Source organism: Grammomys surdaster, unplaced genomic scaffold, assembly GCF_004785775.1.
Source record: "Grammomys surdaster isolate TR1022 unplaced genomic scaffold, NIH_TR_1.0 270, whole genome shotgun sequence".
Classification (NCBI taxonomy): Eukaryota; Metazoa; Chordata; class Mammalia; order Rodentia; family Muridae; genus Grammomys; species Grammomys surdaster.
Window position 1 is genome coordinate 385,902 of NW_021604711.1, and position 25,634 is coordinate 411,535.

At 41.4% G+C, this 25,634-nt stretch overlaps 1 protein-coding gene across 2 annotated transcripts in view; it reads right to left on the reverse strand.

The window, feature by feature from the left end:
- Specc1 (sperm antigen with calponin homology and coiled-coil domains 1) overlaps nt 1-25,634 on the reverse strand; it is a 227,336-nt gene that overhangs the window by 31,972 nt on the left and 169,730 nt on the right. For both annotated transcript variants that reach the window (XM_028776493.1, XM_028776494.1), the window contains one exon: nt 25,484-25,586. In XM_028776493.1, coding sequence (XP_028632326.1) covers nt 25,484-25,586 — 103 coding nt within the window. The remainder of the gene's footprint in view (nt 1-25,483; nt 25,587-25,634) is intronic.

Sequence of the window (25,634 nt, forward strand, 5' to 3'; positions counted from 1 at the left end):
CAGAAGCCCAGGGTCACTTTCTTTGGATCTAGAAAAGACTTAAGTAATTTGTTTGCATATGCAGGAAGTGACTGCTGGGACTTCCCAGGCAGGTCATAAATAATTTTGAAGTTTCTACCCAACACTCATGGAAATCTCTGTCTGGACCTCCAAAGTGTGGGGAACTCTACAGAGGAGCCCAGCATACCGGAACTGTCCCAGTCTCTGGTCACATAAGGTTCCAGACATTGTGAAGCAAAGAAATCAAGTCTAAATTGTGGGTTTGCTAGGAAAAAAAATGATCAATTTGTTGCTACTTTAATCCATTAAGTTTTAGGTGATTTGTTACTTGGTAATAGATGACTAGAACTCCTTCACTATTCCTCCTTAGTATTTGATACAATTTAGAACCATCTGGAAAGAGACTCTCGGTAAGAGATTATCTACACAGGGTTGGCTTGTGGGCCTGTCTGTGAGAAGATCTAGCCCACCTGGACGGCACTGAGGTGGGGGCTCCTAAAGAGAAGAGGAATCCATCTGAGTAAACATGTAAACATGTAAACATGTAAAGGCAAGTAAACATGGGCGTGCATGCGTTCTCATCTGTTCTTGGTGGTGGGTATGACCAGCTCCCTAAGTCTCTGCTGCCTTGACTTCATCACATGTAAAACCCCAAGGCTGATGCTGAGAGTCATCCTTGAACGCTTTTCCACCTCACTTACTGAGGAAGGGACTCACAGTTAAACCCAGAGCTCACATATAGCTAGTCTTGCTAGTCAGTTTGCTCTGGGATCCCTGATTTTCAGCTTCCAGGGCTAGAATTGCAGGCAGGACACTTCTCCTACCCAGAATTTACACAGCTTCTGAGTTTGGACTCTGGTTCTCAAACTTGCAAAGCACTTGATCTAACCACTGAGCTATCTCCCCAGCCCCGTGGTAGAGCCCTGATCACAGTGTATGGTAAATCTTCTTTCATCATCCTTTTAAAAAACTTGCTTATGTGTATACAAATGTGTACACGTATATGCATGTGTGAAAATCAGAGAACTTGTGGGAGTCAGAGCTCTCCTTCAAGTATATGGACACCAGGGAATGAACACAGGACACAGGCTTGACGGCAAATGCCTTTACCCATTAAGTCATTCTGCCAGCTTGTTTTAGCTACCCCCTACCTACAACCCATCCCACGCCTGATAGTTTAAAAAACTATTTTGTTAAATTTGAGGAGAAAGAAATCATATTGTGGTTTTAGTCAGAATTATATTAAGGCCAGAGACTTAGACAATTTCACTGTTAAAACAACTCCTCTCAGTCTTTGTTCCCATTGGAGGAACAGACAGGGGTTGAGGCCTGACTTTGGAGTCAATGTGACCAGCTGCTTCAGGCTCCTGTTGCCCCGACTTCTCCACCATGATGGACGGTAGATTCCCTCAAAGTGTGAGACCAGAGTAAACCCTTCCTTCATTTACTCCGACTGTCTTGTAAAAGGAGAAACAAGAAACAGATTTAGCTTCCTTTCTATTAAGTAACTAGCTTTACTCTTCTTCAGTTACCTTTCTGTAAAGCACATGGTTATCTGTCAGCTGTACTGGTATCCACACTCCAGGCTCAGGCATCCCAGAACTTCTCAGTTCTTTCCAACTGAGGCTAATCTACATCTACTAATTCACTCAAGGAATTAACCATCTTTACCAATGATTCGACTCCATAGGCTGGGAGAATTCATTGGACGGCGTTACCGGTATGAAATAACACCAAGGAAACAGCTTTAAGGAAGAAAGGTTCATTTGTGCTCACGGCTATGGCTCGTTGTTTATCCCTGCAGCAAGGAAACAGCAGAGGGAAAGCTATTCATTCTTGGAAGTCAGGATGAAGATGAAAAGGTGAGTCGAAGGTAAGAATAAGGCACATCCAGGAGGCAGAGGCAGGCGGATTTCTGAGTTGGAGAGTTCGAGGCTAGCCTGGTCTACAGAGTGAGTTCTAGGACAGCCAGGGCTACACAGAGAAACCCTGTCTCAAAAAACAAAAAACAAACTAAAAAAAAGAATAAGGCACATCCTTCAGGGCTGGAGAGATGGCTCAGCAGTTAAGAGGACTATCTGCTCTCCCAGAGGACCCAGGTTCAATTCCCAACACCCACATGGCAGCTTCTGACCCTTTCACACAGTCTTATATGCAAGTAGACCACCAATGAACAAGAAATAAGAATAAATTGTATATATAAAATGATACGCCCTTCAGAGGCCCGCCCCCGACTGACTCCATCCATTGGTCCCACCTCCTAATATGCATTCAGCTATGAGCTTGACCATACATCTCTAATTTAATCATCACTTAGCAGCACCACTAGCTGGGCCCAAGTCAGTAACACTTGAGCCACTGGGGACACTTTATATCCAAACCACCCAGGGTGGAATCTGCCCTGTGGCTCTCGTATTTGTAGCTATAACCAGCTGCTTTGTGTATAAAGTACCGAGGGACATACAAATATAACGAACATGGTCTCTGTCCTGTTTCATGCACCAGATGTGAAACAACAGGCAGGACAAGACACATGGAGTCTGGGAAGTAAAGGGGACAATCTGTGGCTGCCCCTAGAGAGTGAGGGAGTCACTACCAGGGTTCCCTACACAGTTCTGGGAACCCAGGAGACGAAAGTCTAGGGTATGCTCTTTCTTTCCTTTATTACATAAATGAGAGAAAAAACAACTCAGATTGTGACCTCTTTCCTTTGTCATGAAAGCAGTGGTGTGACTATGACTCCAGGAAGATGAGTCACCATTTCTGGCCTTCAGTCTCCTGTGTCTTACCAAGTGGCTGGATTGCATCCGTGGTTTTGAAATGGTTAGTTATGGAACTGATTCCTCCAACTACCATTTCTGCAGAAGCTTTTAAAAGGTAGGGTTTGAAAACCACACAATTCATTCTTTTCTTTTGCTTCCATTTGCACTGCCCAATACAATAGTCACTAATTAATTAATTCCCCAGCCCCATTAGCCACTTTTGAAGTACTCAATAGCCCCACCTATGGTTACTGGATCAGACACTGTAGAAAATACCAAGGCCATCATCATAGATTCCAGGGACAGCACTTCCTGGTGATCATCCCCCCACCTCTGTCTCTGTCTCTCTGTCTCTCTCTCTCTCACACACACACATACATACACACACACACACACACACACACACACACACACACACACATTTTGTGCAAATACTAGCATGTTTTGCATGCTTATCTAGAGGTAGGTTCTTTTACAAACATAGATACAATGCTACCCTAAGAGACTAGGAGAGTGGATCCAAAGCTGGGTCACTCACTAGTGCCCTCTGACTGATTGCTTAACCTTTTAAGCCTTAATTTCCATATCTCTGAAATTCATATGTATGGTGCTTAATTCTTTTTTTTTTTACTTTTATTTATTTATTTATTTATTTACTTATTTATTTTTACCATTTCTCTATTTTTTTTATTTAATTTTTTTTGAACATGAAATGCTTTTTTATAGCATGTTTTACAAGGGGAGGGGGTAAGAGGGGCCAGGTGGTGGAAAAGTACAGAATCTTCTTGGCCTGTGCCTTGAAACATGTCATGGTCTATACGGTACACTGCCTTGAATTATGATCTACCTGCTATTCTTCAGAAGATATGGTACACTGCTTGAGTTATGGTCTCCCTGCTATTCTTCAGAAGATATGGTACACTGCTTTGAGTCTATCTGCAGTTGCCAAGCAGGATCTTGCAGTTGCCAAGCTTCAGGGAACATTGTGCAAGTGGGGAAAGGTAGGGGGTGAGGGTAAGGGCGAGGGTCCTGGCTTCTGGCATCTCCCCCTTCTCTGTTTAGTTAGAGAAGGCGTCTTATGATCAATCCCAACTATGTGCAGGGAGATGGGACTGGGAGGATGTTTGGAGCACACCGTCACAAAAATTAGGAGGAGGGGGTATGGGATAAGGGGTTTTGGGGGAGAATGAGAAAGGAGATAACATTGAAAGGTAAATACATATAATATCCAATAAAAAACCCACACAGATAAAGGGTCTAAAAAAAAAAGAGAGAGAGAGATGGAGAGAGCTTACTTATTTTAAATTAATTTCAAAAGTTTCTAGGAGTTGCTAATTGGCTAAGATCCTATTTTAAGCTCTCCACGAAAGAATTTAAATCTCTGTTCAATATTCTCAAGAGAGAGGTAAACCCTAATTTCCTCAACAGTTAATTGACAAAAGAGAGGTAATCTCACAAAAAATAGAAAAAGCTATTTCTAATCGATATATTATATAGTCTGATTAATTGTCAGTGGTGCTTAATTCTTATTATCAACTTGCTGGCTTAAGAAATGCCTAAGGCATTAGTGATCCACACCCTCTGGATGTGTCTATGAGGATGTTTCAAAAGAATATGCATTTAGGGAAGAAGTCTTCCTCTGAATATGAGCAGCACTGTGCCATTGGCTGGGATCCTGGACCCAACAAAAAAAGAGACAAAGTCAGCTAGACATTGGCATGCCCCTTCCTCTATATTCTTGCTCCACAGAGAGGTGAAGAGGTAAGAGACCCTACCTGCATATTCCTACCACCGTGAGATACCTGTGGCTGTGGACATCACAACGGACTGACTGTATCCTCTCAAACTGTGAGCCTAAGCTAACCCTTTCTCCTTTAAGTTACTTTTTATCAGGCATTCTACTACGGTAACAAGAAAAGCAACACAATATGGAACACACAGAACTGTAGTCAAGAGTAAATGTACCTGCAACAGATAACGTACCCAGAACAGCATCCATCCCTCAACAAACAGCTGACATTCGCTCTTCCCTCCCCAGTGTAAGCTTCATTCTCCTGTAACAGCACAAGACAGCTCACTAAGAATGCTCAGAGCTGCTTCGGTTGCTGCCAGGCCTTTCTGTTATAAGTGTTGCTGTAATAACTATCCTGGCATGTACACATCGCTGCATACGTAGAATACATTTTCTTTTTTTTCTGCTTTTTTTAAAATTTTTTTTTATTGGATGTTTTATTTACATTTCATATGTTGTCCCCTTATCCCATCCCCCACCCGCCCAGGAACCCCCATCCCCTCACCCCCCTCCTTCTTCTATGTGGATGTAACCTCTATCTACCCCCCCCCCACTCCTACCTCCCCACCCTCAAGATTCCCACCCCCTGTGGTGTCCAGCCTTCATGAGGTCAAGGTTCTCTTCTTCCACCTATGCCCAGCAGGGCCCTCCACTCTTACGTATTCAGCTGAAGCCCTGGATCCCTCCCTAAGTGTTCCCAGGCTGGTGGTTTAGACCCTGGGAGCTGTGGTTGGTTGGTATTGTTGCTCTCCTCATGGTGCCACAAACCCTTTCAGCTCTTTCAGTCCTCAGTCTAACTCCTCCATTGAGAACCCCATGATCAGTTCAACGGCTAGTTGTGAGCATCTGCCTCTGAATATGTCAGACTCTTGAAGGCCTCTGAGGAGACATCCATATCAGGCCCTTATCAGCATGCACTTCCCGACTTCCACATCAGTATCTACCTTTGGTGACTGCACATGGGATGGATACTCAGGTGGAATGGTCTTCAGATGGCCCCTCCTTCAGTTTCTGTCCCTCACTTTGTCTCCATATTTGCTCCCTTGAGTATTTTGTTACTCCTTCTAAGAAGGACCGAATCACCTCCACTTGGTCTTCCTTCTTTATGAGCTTCATGTGGCCTGTGAGTTGCATCTTGGGCATTTCAAGATTCTGGGCTAATATCCAATAATCAGTGAGTGAATACCATGTGTGTTCTTTTGTGATTGGCTTACCTCACTCAGGATGATAATTTCTAGTTCCATCCATTTACCTAGGACCCTCTCGAATTCATTGTTTTTAATAGCTGAGTAATACTCCATTGTGTAAATATACCACATTTTTTTAATCCATTCCTCAGTTGAAGGACATCTGGGTTCTTTCCAGCTCCTGGCTATTATAAATAAGGCTGCTATGAACATAGTTGAGCATATGTCCTTGTTATATGTTCGAGCATCTTCTGGGTATATGCCTAGGAGTGGTATAGCTGGATCCTCAGGTAATGCTATGTCCAATTTTCTGAGGAACCGCCAGACTGATTTCCAAATTGGTTGCACCATCTTGCAGTCCCACCAACAATGGAGGAGTGTTTCTCTTTCTCCACACCCTCGCCAGCATCTACTATCACCTGAGTTTTTAATCTTAGCCATTCTGACTGGTGTGAGATGGAATCTCAGGGTTGTTTTGATTTGCATTTCCCTGACGACTAAGGATACTGAACATTTCTTTAGGTGCTTCTTGTCCATTCGAGTTTCTTCCGTTGAAAATTCTTTGTTAAGCTCTATACCCCATTTTTTAATAGGGTTATTTGGTTGTCTGGAGTCTAATTTCTTGAGTTCTTTGTATATATTGGATATTAGCCCTCTATCAGATGAAGAATTGGTAAAGATCTTTTCCCAATTTGTTGGTTGTCATTTTGTCCTATTGACAGTGTCCTTTGCCTTACAGAAACTTTGCAATTTTATGAAGTCCCATTTGTCAATTCTTGATCTTAGAGCATATGCCATTGGTGTTCTGGAAAACCTGGATGAAATGGACAATTTCCTAGACAGATACCAGGTACCAAAGATAAACCAGGAGCAGATAAACCATCTAAATAGTCCCATAACCCCTCAGGAAATAGCAGCAGTCATTAAAAGTCTCCCCACTAAAAAAAGCCCAGGACCAGATGGTTTTAGTGCTGAATTCTATCAGACCTTCAAGGAAGACCTAATACCAATTCTCTTCAAACTATTCCACAAAATAGAAACAGAAGGAACACTACCCAATTCGTTCTATGAAGCTACAATTACACTCATACCCAAACCCCACAAGGACCCGACAAAGAAAGAGAACTTCAGACCAATCTCCCTTATGAACATTGATGCAAAAATACTCAATAAAATTCTAGCAAACCGAATCCAAGAACACATCAAAACAATCATCCATCATGATCAAGTAGGCTTTATCCCAGGACTGCAGGGATGGTTCAATATTCGGAAATCCATCAATGTAATCCACTATATAAACAAACTCAAAGAAAAAAACCACATGATCATCTCACTAGATGCTGAGAAAGCATTTGACAAAATTCAACATCCCTTCATGATAAAAGTCTTGGAAAGATCAGGAATTCAAGGCCCCTACCTAAACATAGTAAAAGCAAACCAGTAGCCAACATCAAGCTAAATGGAGAGAAACTTGAAGCAATCTCACTAAGATCAGGGACTAGACAAGGCTGCCCACTCTCCCCCTACCTATTCAATATAGTACTGGAAGTCCTAGCCAGAGCAATTAGACAACAAAAAGAAATCAAAGGGATACAAATAGGAAAGGAAGAAGTCAAAATATCGCTATTTGCAGATGATATGATAGTATACTTAAGTGACCCCAAAACTTCCACCAGAGAACTCCTAAACCTGATAAACAACTTCAGCAAAGTGGCTGGTTATAAAATCAACTCAAACAAATCAGTAGCCTTCCTCTACATGAAAGATAAACAGACTGAAAAAGAAATTAGGGAAATGACACCCTTCACAATAGTTGCAAATAATATAAAATACCTTGGTGTGAATCTAACCAAGCAAGTGAAAGACCTGTATAACAAGAACTTCAAGTCTCTGAAGAAAGAAATCAAAGAAGATCTCAGAAGATGGAAAGATCTCCCATGCTCATGGATTGGCAGGATTAATATAATAAAAATGGCCATCTTGCCAAAAGCAATCTACAGATTCAATGCAATTCCCATTAAAACCCCAACTCAATTCTTCACAGAGTGAGAAAAGGAAATTCTCAAATTCATTTGGAATAACAAAAAACCCAGAATAGCGAAAACTATTCTCAACAATAAAAGAACTTCGGGAGGAATCACCATCCCTGACCTCAAGCTGTACTACAGAGCAATAGTGATAAAAACTACCTGGTATTGGTACAGAGACAGGCAGGAAGATCAATGGAATAGAATTGAAGACCCAGAAATGAACCCACACTCCTATGGTCACTTGATCTTTGACAAAGGAGCTAAAACTGTCCAGTGGAAAAAGGACAGCATTTTCAACAAATGGTGCTGGTTCAACTGGAGGACAACATGTAAAAGAATGAAAATTGATCCATTCTTATCCCCTTGTACAAAGCTCAAGTCTAAGTGGATAAAGGACCTCCACATAAAACCAGATACACTGAAACTAATAGAAGAGAAGGTGGGGAAGAGCCTTGAATACTTGGGCACAGGGGAAAAGTTCCTGAACAGAACACCAATGGCATATGGAATACATTTTCATGCATTCTTCTAAGTCTATGCTCCTTCCACTTTATACTCATCCTGTCTGCTATACAGTATGTGTCCTTCTGTGACTGGCTGATTTCACTTAGCATAATGTCTTAAAGTTCAGATTGTTGTGTCACCTTTGTCTTCACACATCCCCTACCGAATCATGGTTCAGATGTCATTTCTCCAGGGTGAGTTCACAGTGATGACACCAGTCTTCTAGAATTAAAGCTCCAGTGGGGCAATGACCTGCTACCATGGCTTAAAAACCCAAAGGATCCTGGATCCAAATGAATTAGACTCATACTGCATGCTTACGTGAAAGGACAATTTTGTAGAAAACAACATAATTCTGTTCATATTATGATGCTCTAGAACTTCAACTTGGATAATTTTCTTTTCCATTTACACTGTTTGTGTGTGTGTGTGTGTGTGTGTGTGTGTGTGTGTATTTAGACATATGTGTGCCATGGCATGAATGTGACGTCAGAGGAAAACTCTGGGGACTCAGTTCTCTCCTGCTACCTCAAGGTACATTAAGATCAGCTCAGGTTGTCAAGCTGGGTGCAATCATCTCTACCCACTGAGAACTCCTGCCTGCCCACCCATCTTATTTTTAAAACAGGGTCTCTCACTTAGACCTCATTAATTTAGGTAGGCTCCAGAGATTTTCCTGTCTCCATACCCACGCTCTCAACACTCCTACCTCCTTGCTTTTTTTTTTTTTTAAATAAACTGCCCAGCCTTGAATTTTATTACAGTGACCAGCAACAGACTAATGAACCTGAGGAGAGATGCTTGTTGACCTGGCCAGTGCAAAGACCTTTAATTCATCTTCCCCGGAAAGTATCCCTGGCAAGAGTAGCTGGGCCTGGGCTTTGCTTGCAATGCTGATTCTCACTACAATAGAGCCAGCTGAAAGAATAAAGAGATCAAAACACAAATATACAAACAAGTAAGTAAATAGATAATAAAAAGAGGAGAGGGAGAGGGAGAGAGAGAGAAAGAAAAAGAGAGAGAGAGAGAGAGAGAGAGAGAGAGAGAGAGAGAGAGAGAGAGAGAGAGGAGAACATTTCTCATTAATACACCGACTTCACAGATCTACACTAAAAACAAAATAAAAAACAACTGTTTGATTAGAAAAGACTCAAATTCCACTCAAATTTGATTAAAAAAATGAACATTAGCTTTAAACTTCAGGATACTCAGCTCACATACCTTACCACATAGCTATTCAATGAGTGGAAATCGGGAAAAAGGAAACCAGTAAGGATAACAGATAGAATTAGAGTAGCAAGAGTTATAAAAAAAACATACTAATAGCCACAAAACCATGAATAAACTATGTTTCACTATTAGATTTTCGGGTTAACTGTCAACCTGAAATAACTACAGGAAAAACACCAAAGACAAGTGATCAGGATAGGGTGATGGGCAAAGACGCAACACATGAAACATTAATGAGAATATTCATTTGGTGCTGTGAACGCCTATGTCAGACATAGTAACTGAAGTAAAACAAAGCCCATGAGGAAAATATACATGATAGGAATCTTTAAATAGAGTTAAGTATCTACAGCAAAAACTCTAGAAATTAAAAGATTTGAAAAAAATTCACAATCAGAATAAAAGACTGTGTCACACCTTACTTTGAACCAATAAATCAATGGGCCACACCATGACAATACCACTCCTCAGAGATGCTCAGGGGCCATGGGAGGGCGGTGGGTGGTTCCAACACATGTGAGAATAGATAGAGTATGTTAGGGACTCTGGATCTGTGATATTTCCCAGAAGAAAACAATATTTAGTACCAATAAAATTTTTAAATCTTCAGTTTTAGAGAACACAAACACCGTCTAGAACTTTCAAATGAGGTTTCCCAATTGCTGTCAGAAAAGGAAAAAACAAAAACACCAAAGAGGATTTCAGGCTGGAGATGGCTCAATGAACACTGTCATGCAAATGTGAAGAGTGATTTTGAATTTTCAGAACCTATTTAAAGCAAGGCACAACAGTTTGCCACTGCAATCTCAGAACTCCCAGGGTAAAATGGGAGGAGACAGGGGACTCTCTGGAAGCCTGGCATCCACAATTGTGGTGAACAAAAGTGAAATGCTGTGTAGGCAGGTCACCACAGTGACCAACAGGACAAGAATGGCATACGCAGAGTGCACACCACACACAGAGTACATGCTACACTCGGAGCACGGCCTGTCTGCAAAGCACCTCTTTGTTCCTCAACACTAGGTCTCACGTATCCCAGGCATACATAGCTGACTATGACCTTGAATTTCTTGATTCTCCTGCTTCTACTTCCAGAATGCTGACATTACAGGCTGTATCATCAGTGCCTGGTTAGGCACACTAGGCAAGCCTTTGACCAAGAAGCTGCACCTACCAGTCCAGAAATTACACATCTATCATCTTGCTTTTGTTAGGATAAGGTCTGAGGTTGCCCATGCAGGCCTTGAACTATGATGCTGAAGTTGGTCTTCATCAGATACTTCTGCCTCTATCTCCCAAGTGCTTGGCCTCTAATCTGCACCACCAGACCCCTGTTAATTCTTGTCATCTCAGTGAGACCTCTGTGCTGTGCGTGGATGAGAAGAGTGGTGAAAGAGAGATCAGTTCTCACCTTTCCTAGGAAGAGTTCAAGATACAACTAAAATAAAAACCCAGCTGTAAGCACGCTATGTAGCCAAGTGAAGGCTAATCCCACAGAACCCAGCTCTATGCAAAAGAGCGACTGGGTCTGGGAGTGGCAAGTGGCTCTGACGGTGGTCAGAATGCTTACTCCTGTGGGCTTCTCCAGATCTTACTCTAGGTGTGTACAATGTTGACAGATGGAAAGATGGAAAGTAAGCTACAACGATCTCTTACACAATTCTGAAGAAGAAAAAAAGACCAGATGAATTTTTCTAATCTGCCAAGCAACTATACCAGTAAGTCATTGAGTACTATATAAGAGACTAACAGAGCCAGGAAAGATGGCCACTTCTATAGCAAAGAAAAAACTTAAAAGCAATGTCACTTTATCAGCCTGAGCAGATTGGACATGTCCATCTGGATCTGTTAGTCTGGTTTTGATGACCTGTGACAGGAATGGCTGTACAGGATAGCTACATGACAATATGTATCAAAGTAGAAAGGACAGCATACTCTTCAGAAAGCAAGCTCACCCCGGAGCTTACTTTTACTAAAACTCAGAGTAGTTTCAGCTTTAGCACAACCATAAAAAGGGATGACAGTAATGAACGCCTTCATACTACTTCAAAAAGCTGTATTTGGGGGAGGGGGTGTTGAGACAAGTTCTCATCATGTAGCCCTAGCTGACCTCAACCTCAGCAATCCTCCCATCTCTGCCTCTTAAGTACTAGGACTATAGGTATGCACCTGCTATCATGGCTTTTTAAAATTTGAGGTAAACTTCATATAATACAAGATGTACCATTTAAAATTAGTTTCAAGGGTCTGGAGAGGTGGATCAGTGGCTAAGAGCACTTATTGGTCTTCTAGGGGACCCAGGTTCAACTCCCAGCACCTACATGGTGGTTTATAATCATCTATGACTCCCAACTCTAGGGAATCAAATGCCTTCTTCAGGCCTCAGTGAGTAGCAGGCATGTATGAGTTGCACAGACTTCCATGGAGACAAATATCATACACATAAAATTTAAAAATCTAAAACAAAACAACGCCCACACACAACACCAAGTAGTTTTCATGAATAATTTAATGTCTATCACTACTAATTCCAGAAAAAATTTCCACCCCAATAGGATTCTTTTTACCTCTTAAACATTCCTTCCTGCTCCTTTCCCCATAAGCTCCTGGTAACCACTAATGCTGTTCTGTGATTTTCCTATTTTAGACCTTTCATGTAAACACAATCACATAATGTGGGTTTTGTCGTTGTTTGTTTGTTTGTTTTGACTTGCCTTGAATTTACATGGCATAACGTCTTCAAGACACATTCATGCTATGGTCTGTGTTCCTGTTCACACCTCAATATATCTAAACACACAGTTGGAGTTCTATGATCACCAGGAGGACTCAGGCCTCAAAAGAATTCCAAACACTGACAATTCTAGTTACAGGGGTTTTTTTTGTTGTTGTTGTTGTTTTGGTTTGGTTTTTTTTGAAGACACATGGAGAATTCCATGCTGGCCAGGATTCTCAATCCTCCTGCCTTAGTCTCCCAAGTGCTGGGATTACAGTCATGTACCACAACACCAAGCTCCTATCCACAGATATATGGCACTGAAAGGAAACAAAGCAGAAGGAGCAGAGAGGATAAGAGGCTGATGGGCGAAAGTCCAGAGGAGAGCAGGCTTCCCCAGAGGACAGGCTCAACCCTTCAGCAATGTGCGGTGAAGGTTGACAGCCAGGGAACCTTACAAGTGGTGCCGTTCCCAGGGTTTTTCTGGAGCCTGGTCGCACAGAATCCTTTGCCTAGCACAGGCCACACTGCAAATACACAGGAGGAAGGATGCTCAACATGAACCAGCATTTGTGAGAGCAATGAAGGCACAGGATGAGAGGAACCCCCTTGAAATGGAAGCTCCCCAGTGCTAGTCCAGAGCCATCTTGTAAGAAATCTTTAAGGAGACCTGTCCTGGGTCAGCTATGGTCGCTCACCCTGCCGTGGCAAAGCTATGGCTGCTAACAGACCCCAGGTTTCATATCATATCTTAGAATAATTTCCATTCATCTCTAACATTCCCAGGGAAGGAACTGATGGGTGCAGAATGACATTGTTGCTTCTCTGGGACTCATATATTCAAAGGGATATAGCTTCCTCACCTGCTGTACAAACTACTGAACAGAGCGTTTGTTTTGTAGTTTTGCTCCAAATGCAGTTCTTATATGGTAGCCTCACCCATGTGCTGTGCACATCCTAGTGGGAAAGTGAGAGGCGGCTCCAAGGAAACCAGCTGGAAAAATGGACACTGGGAGAAAGTGAGTGTGTGTTACAACTTGGATAAACTAAAGCTTGGGTTTTTTTTTAAAACCTTTATTTTCCAACAAATTCTACTGTTGCTTCAGCTTTAAGATAACCTGGGCCTTATTTTGCATGCCTTCACAATTCACAATGGATGAATACAGCTCTCTGGAAAGACCACGATGATAGTCATTTTCCATTGAGAATATTTTTAGTTTTACTTATATTCTATTTATATTTATGTGTGCTAGGGGTGTCCAAAAAGGCCAGAAGAAGGTGTTGGATCCCTAGAGCTAGAGTTACAGGTAGCTGTGAGTCATCTGAAGTGGATGCTAGAAACCAAATTTGGGTCCTGTGGAAGAGCAGCAGGGTCTCTTACAGGCTGAGCCTTCTCTCCAGCCCCCTGGGAATCTATATTTATAATGAAGTCAAGAAAAGCCTCTCAGAAGACAATAAATAAATCAGAACATTTTACGTTCTTTGAATTGTAGCCCTCAAGAGACTTCTCTCAAAAAAGAAAACATACAGAGAGTTCAAAATGGCCTGATATTTCATAGGCTGCTTGTTTCTGAGTTAGCATGATACACTGCCTGTCTGTGGGAACTCAGAGATGGAATAGCGGAAGTTGCCGACAACGTGGGTGTTCTGTCCAGATTCAAAACCAGATGTCTCCAGACTGACTTTTTTCTCCAAAGGAGAAGATGAAGGACTTAGTTAACAAGTTCAAACCTGGCTCAAACCTGTCTGTCTCTCAACAACTGTGTGCAGGCATCAGCTGCTTCTTGAATTGCTAATAATACAAAACAAGAAACAGAATGGATTTGGATAAAATTTCAAGCAAATCCTGGATACTTGAAGCCTTGGTCCTCACTATCTGAAATGCAAGAACCAAACAGGGTATGAACAATAGATCTTTCATAGCTTTATCTAAGCCAAGGGTCAGCACACTTCTGTAAAGGCCCAGGTTGGAAACAACTCTGGTTTATCAGGTCTCTGTTGTGCTATGTGACCCCATAGCTTCAACAAAGCAGATATAGACAATATATGCTTTAGACTTGAGTTCTACCAGAACCTCCCTACAAAAACACGTGGTGGGATAGAGTTGGCCCACTCATCTGAGATAAGATTCCACTCAGGGTTCAGCAGTGTCAGCCTTATGTTATGGTTTAAGACAGTAAGAACTTTGATGATAAAAAGTTCATGTTCATTGTCTGTGAGAAAATGAACAAATGGAGTTACACACAGTACATACAAATTACAGGAAAGACATTTAAGTCTTTTTATGAAAAATGCTTTACTAATACTTTTATGTCCATACCATAGTTCTATTTATTCATTTTTTTTTTTAGTTTTGCTGTTGTTTGTTTGTTTTTGAGACAGGGTTTCATTGTGTAGCTCTGATTTATAACTTACTAAGTAGACCAGGCTGGCTTCAAACTCACAGAGACCTGCCTGCCTATGCTTCCCAAGCTAGGATTAAAGACATACACCACTGTTCAGCTTTTGTCTTACTTTTAAAAGGTACAGTGTAAAAGGAAATCATTAGCTAGTAACACCCTCATAGGTCTGAGGTGGGAGGGCAGAGGTGTGAACGCATGTAACTCAACAGAATTCTAAAGTAAATTCCGAATATTGCAGTTCCAGGTAAACATGCTTCCCATAGGAATTGTTTTCCACTTTAAGGTTTTTTTTTTTTCTTTTCAAAAGAGACCTGGTTTAATTATTGACTGTAATACTTTTGGATGACCTTTCCCTCAGACTTTCCATCCTCAAATTACATGTCATAATATAATATTGAATACAAAAAATATATTCACATTATGAATCACAATAAGAAAATGAATATTTGTGAAATCCACCTCCTAAAGAAAATTTAGATTGTCAATCCTTGGTCTGCTTTACTTTATTGCTTTATTTCAAGTATGTTTAAAGAAACACATATGCAGTAGAGCTTCATGACACTAAGAAGCTTCTGCACAGCTAAAAAATAATCAACAGGATAATGGGGAAGCCCACCGAATGGAAGAAAATCTTTGCCAGCTATACATCTGACAGGTTTAATATCCAGAATATACAAATAACTCGAAAACAAAAACAACAAAAACAAAAATAAAGACCCATCTCCCCCAAATTCAAGCTCCCAAAATTTAAAAGCATGATCCATTTGAAAAATGAGCCTGGATCCTGAGTCCCAAAAGAAAAAAATAATAACTAAGAAATCACTCAAAAGAAAAAATATTAACTAAGAAATCACTCGAAAATTGTTCATAATTTTTAGCAATTAGAGATATACAAATCAAAACAAGCTTGAGATTGCATCTTACCCCAGTCAGAATGGCAAAAATCAACAGAACAACCAACATAAATACTGGAGGGGATATGGGGAAAAGGGAACCCCCCATTCATCATTGGTGGAACTGTGACCTAGTGCAGCCACTATGAAAATTAGAATGGAGAATTCTCAAAAATCTAAAAATAAATCTACCATATAACCTTGATTACCTCGCAGAGATGGAAGGTAAGTCCCTGTTGCTGAAGACAACATAGACTTCAGAAAGGCCCCTAGGACCTCTGAGCTGGAACTGACCTGAATGCTCCCTCTCTAAGGACTAGCTTCCAGTACCAGAAGGCACAATGCAAGCTTCCAAAGGCAACCTTAGTCACTGTTCTATTGATGTGAAGAGATACCATGACCAAGAAGGCTCTTATAAGAGAAATCATTTAACTGAGGGCTTGTTTATAGTTTCAGAAGTTTAGTTCATCATCATGGCAGGGAGAATGGCAGCATGAAGGCAGACATGGTTCTGGAGAAGTAATTGAGAACTATATTCTAATTGAATATAGGTAGAGAAAACAAGATACTGGGCCTGGCATAGGCTTTAGAAACCATAAAGGTCATCTCCAGTGACACACATCCTCCAACAAGGCCATACCTCCTAATCCTTCTCAAATAGTGGTATTCCCTGGTGACTAATCATTCAAATATATGAGCCTAGAGGGCTCATTATTATTCAAAACACCACAGCAAACAAGAGTCTTACCCAGCCGGGCGTTGGTGGTGCACACCTTTAATCCCAGCACTTGGGAGGCAGAGGCAGGCGGATTTCTAAGTTCGAGGCCAGCCTGGTCTACAGAGTGAGTTCCAGGACAACCAGGGCTATACAGAGAAACCCTGTCTCGAAAAACAAAAACAAAACAAAACAACAAAAAAAAAGAAAAGCAAAACAAAAAGAGTCTTACCCAGCTATGACACCTATGAATCATAACAAGACCAGCATGCCATGAAACCCCTACCAGGGCAATGGTGGCACACATAACTTGGTGGTAATTAACAGCTCTCCTTAAGGCTGGCTCAGTGAAAGGGATATCATACCTGGTACTGGAAACTAACTATCCAAGGCTAGTGAAACCATGGTCATTGGAGGAGAATCTACAATTATTAATTTACTAAATCAGATTATCCCTTAACAACAATCTATAAACATTTGTCCTTACACCTACAGATGTGGGTAGTCTTCACCCCTTATCAAAGAAACTTCTCTTTGCAACAGACAGACCATTACAGAAAACCACAACCAATTAAAATGCAAAGTTGTGAGCCCAGTCTCGATGGATACATTTAGAAAATATTCCCACACCTAAGGAAGAGGCAGAAATATTGTAAGAGCCAGAGGACCACTGGTTGTGAAATTTTGTCTCCAAGTAATCAGAAAAAGTCTCACCAACATGACTGCCCAAATGTGAGCTGAATAAGGACACCAAAAAAAAGCGCCAAACTGTATGGGGAAAAGCCCACAAGGCCAAAACCCTACATGGTAGACTACACGCAACTGAGTAAATCCAGGAGCAGGATGGGTGGCCCTCTTCAGGGAAGAGCACATCAACTGATCGTCTGGTGCCAAGTGGTTAGCCCTAAAAACATACAACAAGTAGCATTACATGACTCAGGAAGATATATGCATATGCAAATACATGTATGCACGCACTAACATCTGATGATAAAAGAGGCCATCAGTTTGAAGGAGATTGGGGAGCATTACCTTCCATTCCCATGATTTGTCTTTTTTTTCCCCTTTAAATGGTTTATTTTTATTTTATGTACATTGGTGTTTTGCCTGCATGTATGTCTGTGTGAAACTGTCAGATATCCTGGACATGTCAAGCCATAGACAGTTGTGAGCTGCCATGTAGGGGCTGGGAATTGAACCCAGATCTTCTGGAAGAGCAGCCAGTGCTTTTAACTACTGAGCCATCTTTCCATCTCCACTATGCATTTTTCTAACCCAGAAATTCAATATAAATGGAGTCATATAATGCCATCTGTATCTGATTCTTTTCCTCAAAACAGATGCCATTTTGGGAATAGGGCTTAGTTCGGTGAGAGAGCCCTGAGTTTAGTCCCCAGTGGTGCAATGCATGCTCAGTGTGGGTGAGGCCCCCATCCAATCCTCAGCACAATACAGAATAACCTAGGCTATACCATACAATTGTATTTTAAAATGAAAAGAACCCCTTTGGTTACAGTCAATGGATCTTCCACACACTAGTGTGCTTGCATGTTTCCGGAATACCGTCCATTTTTCCCAGAACTGAAGGATGTTGGTGGAGGACAAATACTACCATTACTCCCACTGTGTTGTGGACACGTCAGGTGTGTGGTCTTCTGGCCAAGCTTCCGCAGGTTCATATTGTTGGTGCGTTCATACCATTGGCATATTCACTGTGGCCCTTGGGGGTTGCAGCTTCTGTAAGTTTGATGAGGCTGAACCAAGAGAGAAGGCATATGCAGATTTCTTCAGAAATTATGACTCCATGAAAGATTGTGAAGACACAAGGAAGGCTGGAATCTTTCAGAGTACAGTGATTGAAGACTGTAAAGAATTCTTGGGAGTGAGCTCCACAGAAGTTCATCACTGACCTGTATTCTGAACTACAAAATGTGGCTGTGTGGGCTAAGAAATAGTTTCTCCCAATAAATAAACAATTAAGAAATATATAGACATGCCGGGCAGTGGTGGCGCACGCCTTTAATCCCAGCACTTGGGAAGCAGAGGCAGGTGGATTTCTGAGTTCGAGGCCAGCCTGGTCTACAGAGTGAGTTCCAGGATAGCCAGAGGTACACAGAGAAACCCTGTCTCGAAAAACCAAAACCAAACCAAACCAAAATAAAACAAAAAAACAAAAAAAAAAGAAAAGAAATATATAGACAAAAAGAAGGATAAAGAAGAGGGAAAAAGAATTAAGCTATCTCAGATCTATTATTTTCTTGTTTTTGTAGTATTGGGGATGCAATCCCAGCCTTAAACATGCTGCATAAATGTTCTACACTGAGCTACATCCTAGCCCCCACTTTTTTTCTCTTGTGCTTTTAGCTTTTCCTGAAGCATAATGCTTAAGGGCTTTATAATATTCTGTAACAGACATATACCACAATATATGTAATTCTCCACTATAAGCAATTCTTATTTCCAATTTTAAAAATAATTATAAATAAAAGCATAACAAGTATGTAATTATATCTTTACGGGCATCTACGACTATTCTTTGGTATAAACATCTAGGAGTGAAGAATAATTCTGTGTTAATTAAAGGGTACACTCATTTTTACAGTACCTTTATATACTTCTAAACGCCTCCCCAAAGTCGGTATTCATCTGCTTTGAGTAGGATTCTCATTTTGACATCATCATCACCATCACCATCATCATCATCATCATCAAAACTTTTCCCACACGGAAAGTAAAAGTAAAGAAATGATATCCCATCCTTCCAATTGCACTGTTTTGATGCCTGGTGTTTAGTTAAATATTTAGCTTAAAACACATTCCAAGAATGGAGTCCTGTGAGAATTCTGAGTGCTTGTGAGAAAACAAGAGTCTTAAGACCTCAGTTTCTTCAAAACACAGAATTGTTCTTGGAATGTGCTTTTGTGTCCCTACCAAGTGTAGCAGATAGAAGGGAGTTTACTTTAGATTATTCATTGCCTGGCTTTTGTTACTTGTTCATATGCTTCTATGGATTACATGTTTTTGCAACGTGGGTCTTGTCCTTGTGACTGACACTTTACTCAGGTGACTTTTCTTAACTCTCAGCGTATAAATTGTCTGATGCAATGAATAAAGTTGGCTGTTGCATGCTAATTTTTAGGCCCCATTATGCCAGGGTCACACAGCATGGTAAACAACACAATTTTGTATTTTTGAGTACTTTAAATGTCTGTGACTTATTTTATTAGTGTGTTTTTTTTCTGGTAGAAGTTCAGTCCTCACAAATTTCAACTGAGCTAACCCTACATATCCTGCTAGTGACTTTGTTTTGTTTCATTGATTTTCTAAGACAGGGTTTTTCTGTGTAGCCCTGTTGTTTGGTGTTTTGAGACAGTATCTCTCTACGTAGCCCTGGCTATCCTCGAATTCTCTGTGTAGATGAGGCTGACCTTGAACTCACAGTGATGAGAGTGTGTACTACCACATCCAGCCTACTGGAGATTTAAAAGAAGTCACTTACATGCAGTTTACTCTACTGCACTCAGGGATCTTGAGTCACAGGGGATCACCAGGGTTTGTGCTACAGAGCAGACATTAATATCTCTGGGAAGGCAGGATTCATGCTTCTCTTTCCTTGGGGACAAGTGAGGAATGCAAAGAATGGCACAACTCAGGTGTGCACATCTTCAGGAGCCTGTCTCCAGCTGTGACACAGCAAGGCCAATTACCACTGAGAGGCACTACCTATCGCTCAGGAGCTCAGCTGCACTTCCAGCAGAAACCGCCTCTCCTCCTACCCTGACCGCTCCTTTCCTGCTTGCCCGTTACCCCAGACATGGTCCTCTCCTTCCTGTCTAAGCTCTTCCCACTAACCGTGTCTCTGCTTGGGACCCCTTCCATACCACATCTGCAAAGGCTGATGACTAATCAGAACTGCAGTGATATGGAGAGCTTGGGATGGTGCAGATCCAGAGCCTAAATTATACTTCCTCCTGGGCTAGCTTTAGCCCTCTAAATGGCTACTCCTTGCCCATCTCTGTGCCAGACCTAACATACTGTGATTAACAGACAAAGCTTTTTGGAAATTATGACTTCCACCAAGCCAAAAGCTAAGAATGTTATCAGACAGCATCTGACTCTGTTAGGAGAGACTGCCCCATCTTGCTCTAACTGCCTCACTCATGTTTGCACAACTATATTTTTAAAATACCTTGAGACTCTTTGCTTTGTTACTATAAAGTTCCATGAAACTGCTCCCACCCTGGAACAAGGAACCTGGGGTAACCTAGCTCTGTGTTTCCTGGGATATGACCACTCAAATTTGGTTCTAGAATAAATTATCTCTTATTCCCTTTAAGGTGAGAGCTGTGGTGTTTTTGTGGGGATTGTGTCTGTTTTTCTATCAACAGTATGAATGATTATTCTAACCATAGCCTAAAATTAGTTTCTTTACTTCAGGCTCAATCCTCACTTACTTGTCTCTAAGGTCAGGTTTAGAAGTAACCTTATTATATATACACCATCTTCCCCAGAATTGCCATGAATCAAAACTATCAGAAGTTGCTAGGATGCTGCTGCTGGCCTCAGGCTGATGCAACACAAACCTGAGCACTGACAGCAGCATTCAGATTCCTGCCTACTGGTGTGGGTTCCCAACTCAGGGTCTTGCACATAATCACATAACCCCAAGGACACAGCATTCAGTTCTTAACTACTGTTCCTCTCTCAGCCTTGATACAGCTGACAGTTCAATCTCACTCTCTGATCTCAGTGCCCATGAAATAGGCTGTAAATTTTGATTGGGTCTTGGTGAAAATGGAAAGCTAAAATGTGAACCACAATGACTAGGGAAGGCTCTGGGAGGAAACCATCTTGGTGATGGAGTCTTCTTACTTAATCACTTTTTCTTATATTATCCCACTAAAGATACAGGAGTAAGGCTGTGAGTGCAGCTCAGTCCCCAGCTCACCATGGTGATGATTTTACAAGGTAAGCCCTTGGAAGATGGTTGGGTCCCCTGATGAGATTATGTCCTTACAAAAGGGGGTTGAGAATTGTCTTACTCCTTTCTATCATGCAAGGATACAGCCAAAGGTGTAACCTATTTAACAGGAACAGGCATCCTCATCACAGATCTGCGTTGACCTTTGATTTCCTAAGCCTTAACTATGAAAGGTAACTTCCTATTGTCTGTAAACCATTTGATCTGTGGTATTTTGTAGCAATGTGGAAGGGCTAAGACAGGTAGTCAGGCAATTCAGATACATGGGCAGCATGGAGAACCCCAGCCTAAACTGTACTCTTTTGACAGTTATGCACCTCAAGATGTCAAGAGTCTGCATGCTGAAAAGGAAGTAGAGTATACAAGAATGACAGGAATACTAACAGCTACAAGAAAAGTCCACCACTTTCCCATCTAACTTGCAGGAAGCTAAGAGCTGTGAAGTTTGTGTGTGACCTCATTGTCGTCCTGATGGAGCGGTGTAAATAGCATTAGCTTAGCAACTTTCTCGGTTTCTGTTTCCACATGTTGGAGGCAGGATCCTTACCTGGGCGTTCTGAAAAGAATCAGTTTCCAAAGTCAAGTAGTCTTAGCAGACTTCACACTTGCTAACTTTGCCATGACTTGGACTGAATTGCCAGTGTCCACCAGAGTCCAGGACATGGCAGAGCCCTAGGAACACAGCCCAGGTGCATGGAGACAACGATGCCTTGTGCTGCTTAGGAGGCGACTAACAGAAGGCTCTGAAGAGATCTGCCCTGAATTCCACACAAGCCAGGTCAAGGTCCCTTGGTGAAGGAAGGCAGAAGGAAAGGAAACCTGACCTCAGCCCAGCTGGCTGCTGCACTTGTAGCCATGAACCTCACAAATATAGAGCACCCCACAAAGGCACATTGTGGGCACCAAGAAGACCTCAGCATGGGACCCTGAGCCAGCGGACTGGTGTTTTAAGGCTTCCCTTCCACAGTGTCCATTTCAATCCAACACCTGGCTAGGTAGAAAGACAGCGAGGTAGAAGTTATTTGAAGTAAAAACCCATATGGTCTTCAAAGAGATTATGAATCATCTGAACTTTCAACAATCGGTTTTGTCTTCTTAATTCTGTAAGCATAAGTACAAAGAGCTCCAGACACCAACGTGAACAAACTGGTCTAGCTAGACAATAGTTTGTGAAAGGTAGACACATGTGTGATTTATAATTCTTTCTAAACTTACATTTAACAGTGAGTGAAAAATATTCTTCAGACACAATAAATTGTGGGTTTCATTAAACATAAAGTATCTTGAAAACTTAATCCAAGACATTTACAAAACAAGTTTTTGTTAGCAGGAAATATTTTTCTCTCAACTGACTGGAAATATACTGTCGATCTCCTCCCTGCCATTTAATTATAGCACCATACCACAAAGGGTCAGTTTCTTCTGAAAACTGTAATTGTCTTTGAACTCCTCTTGTCTGTCCCTGATCTACTCCTGCAGTAAGAAATGACAGCACCCAGCCAGAGACAACCACGCTGGGCTCAGCCACAGTTAAGGCTGACTGCTCTTCTTGACTGTTTTCTTCCAGTTTCCATTACCATTCTTTCTTGATGCTAACCCCCCCACCCCTCACACAGTCAGCATTCTCTTTCTTCTCCTGCATTTCCATTTCCTTAGCAGCATGGCTGACAAGTGGAGGGATGCTTTCATGGAAATGGTTTCCATTTGCAGGACAGTTCATCCCTTAGACTAGGGCTTACCAAGGGTAGACAGAAATGCTGAAAGAATAAAAGTGAGCTAGAAGCAAGTGTGTCCTCTGGGATCTTTTGTTATTTGTCATGAATGTGACTGTATTTTGAGTTTTGTGACATAAAAGGAGAAATTAAAAAAAAAAACAAGATAAAGGTAATACTACTCTTACATACATGCTGATTTTAAACTATTGCATGGTTAATACAACAAAGAGAACCTCAGCCCTGCTTCTCAGCTAACTGGGACTTAGCTAAGCCATGGTTACATGCTAGCTTCTTTCTTGGTCCTGGCTACTTTCAAAAGCTTGAGACTGGGAAGGTCTTATATGGTGCTATAAAGTCAGAATCTTCTAAGGTTTTAGCAAAAAGGGGGAATGGAGCTGAGGATAAAAATTTAAAAGACATATCCATTTAGCATTAACTATAGAAAAATAAAGCTTCACTATGTGTTCCTGGTTGGCCTGGTATTCAGAGATCAGCCTACCTCTATCTCTACAGTGTTGAGATTGAAGGCAACCTGGCCCTCAGACAAATGATTCCTGGACAGGATACAAAAAGCACTTAACCATTAGAGAAAAGATGCATCAATCTGGCTTAGTACAAATTAAGAGCTCTGGGCTGGCAAGAGATTGCTAAGCAGGTAAAAGCACTTGCTTTGATTCCTGAAGCCCACATAAAAGTGGAGAGAATTGTTGGGCAGTGGTGGCACATGCCTTTAATCCCAGCACTTGGGAGGCAGAGGCAGGCAGATTTCTGAGTTCAAGGCCAGCCTGGTCTACAGAGTGAGTTCCAGGATAGCCAGGGCTATACAGGGAAACCCTGTCTCAAAAAAAAAAAAAAAGTGGAGAGAATCAACTCTACAGAGTTGTCCTCTGACCTCCACAGGTGCACTATGGTGGCATGCATGTGTCTACATACATGCATCCAAACATACACAAATTGAAAAAAATAAATACAATTTTTTATTAAGGGTTTTGTTTTTGGAGTGAAATTTCAAGCCACATGAAAGAATTTGTGATACATCTATTTAACAAAGAACTTATATATAAACTATAAAAACTTTAAAACTTAAAATGTATGTTTTATTTGATCTATCTGTGACAGTTTTCGCTCCATGTGTGAATGTGCATCAGCAGGTGTCAGAAGCCCTGAAAAAGATGGGGATAGCAACGAATGCTTGTAAACACTGAGCCATCTCTCCAGCCCCATAGGAAGGATTTTAAAAAACAATGAAGAAAAAAAGGGGGAAATGATTTTAAAAATGGGCAAAAGGCTGGCAAGAAGCTCACTGGTAGAGTGCTTTACATGTAAGAGGCTCTATGCTCCATTCTCAAGAACAAAAATATAAATACAAAGTAAATAAGTAAGGATGAAAGGCCTGATAGATACATCTCTACAGAGACTGTCCAAATAACCAGTTAACTTACCGTCAATCTCACTAACCAACAGGCTAACAAAAATCAAAACCATCGCAAGTGACTACACCTTTATCCAAATGACTATGATCGAGGAGAGCAGGATGCCGGTGATAACACACAGAGACGTTTCTCCCAGGACTGATGACACACAGTTACTAGAAATCTTCTTGGCATCCTCTATCATATCTCATTATGGGCATGCAGTAAGGCCCAGGGATTCCATTCCTAAGTGCATATCCAGCAGGTGTAAGAATATCAGTAGCATTGATAAGTAATGACAACATCATATATTGTATTACTGAATAGTAAGGAAAATAAGTTACAGCAATAAAGGACAGATCTTACTCAATACTGTGTGAAAAGTCTGATGAAAATATTATATAGCTTTTTGTTCCTTGTATCTAAAAGCTGAGAAAGGCATCACTGCTCAAGCACTTTTACAGAAAACCCGCATGGAAAGAAATGAGGCAGACAGGTATATTGGGGAGTGGCAAGGGGCTCTGGCTGGAAAGTTACAACAGACTTGTGGGAACTGGACATACTATTTCTGGATGGGGTTTTTGACTTGTTTTTCATTTCATAATGATTAATGAGACTCTAATTCATGCACTTTTATCTTTGTGTACGTTACTTCATAATAAAAGATTCAACTTATATCAGGTATCACTTCCTTGTCTGCTCCACTCAGAAAGTAAACACCATCCTAGACAAATAAAACTAAACTAAATAAAAACACTTAAAGCCTTGAAAAAAAAAAAGAGTTAGAAAACCTTTGGAAGCATTTATGCAAATAAGGAAGATTTCCCTTTTTGTGAGGAAGCTTTAGCAACAGCTCAGTCCAGGGAGGAATGAGGCAAAGGTTCTCTTCCTACAGCACATGTGACTACTTACAGATATAGTTTGTGGATGGATTACAGACTGGCCTTCTGGCCCCACACCCTGCCTCTCCTCATCTGAGGGACCTTTGCATAATACAATACACAAATATCATACCCTCCCTGGAAGTCACGGCTGAGAGAACAGAGATAGCATTTTATTCCAACTGGGCTACCGAGCACATGCACACATGGGACACGTCCTGGCACAGGAACACAAATGCCCACTTGGCAGCACCACTCCTTACCGCATAGCCTTCTGTCTTCTTCTGACACCATTTCAGGAGTGCATTACGTTTAGAGCCACCATACTCCCGGGCCAGGGCTGCCAGAGGGTCTCTCCTTTCAACACTGGTGATAAAGAAGAACACACAGTTAAGGAGGATGCTGGTGGAATGG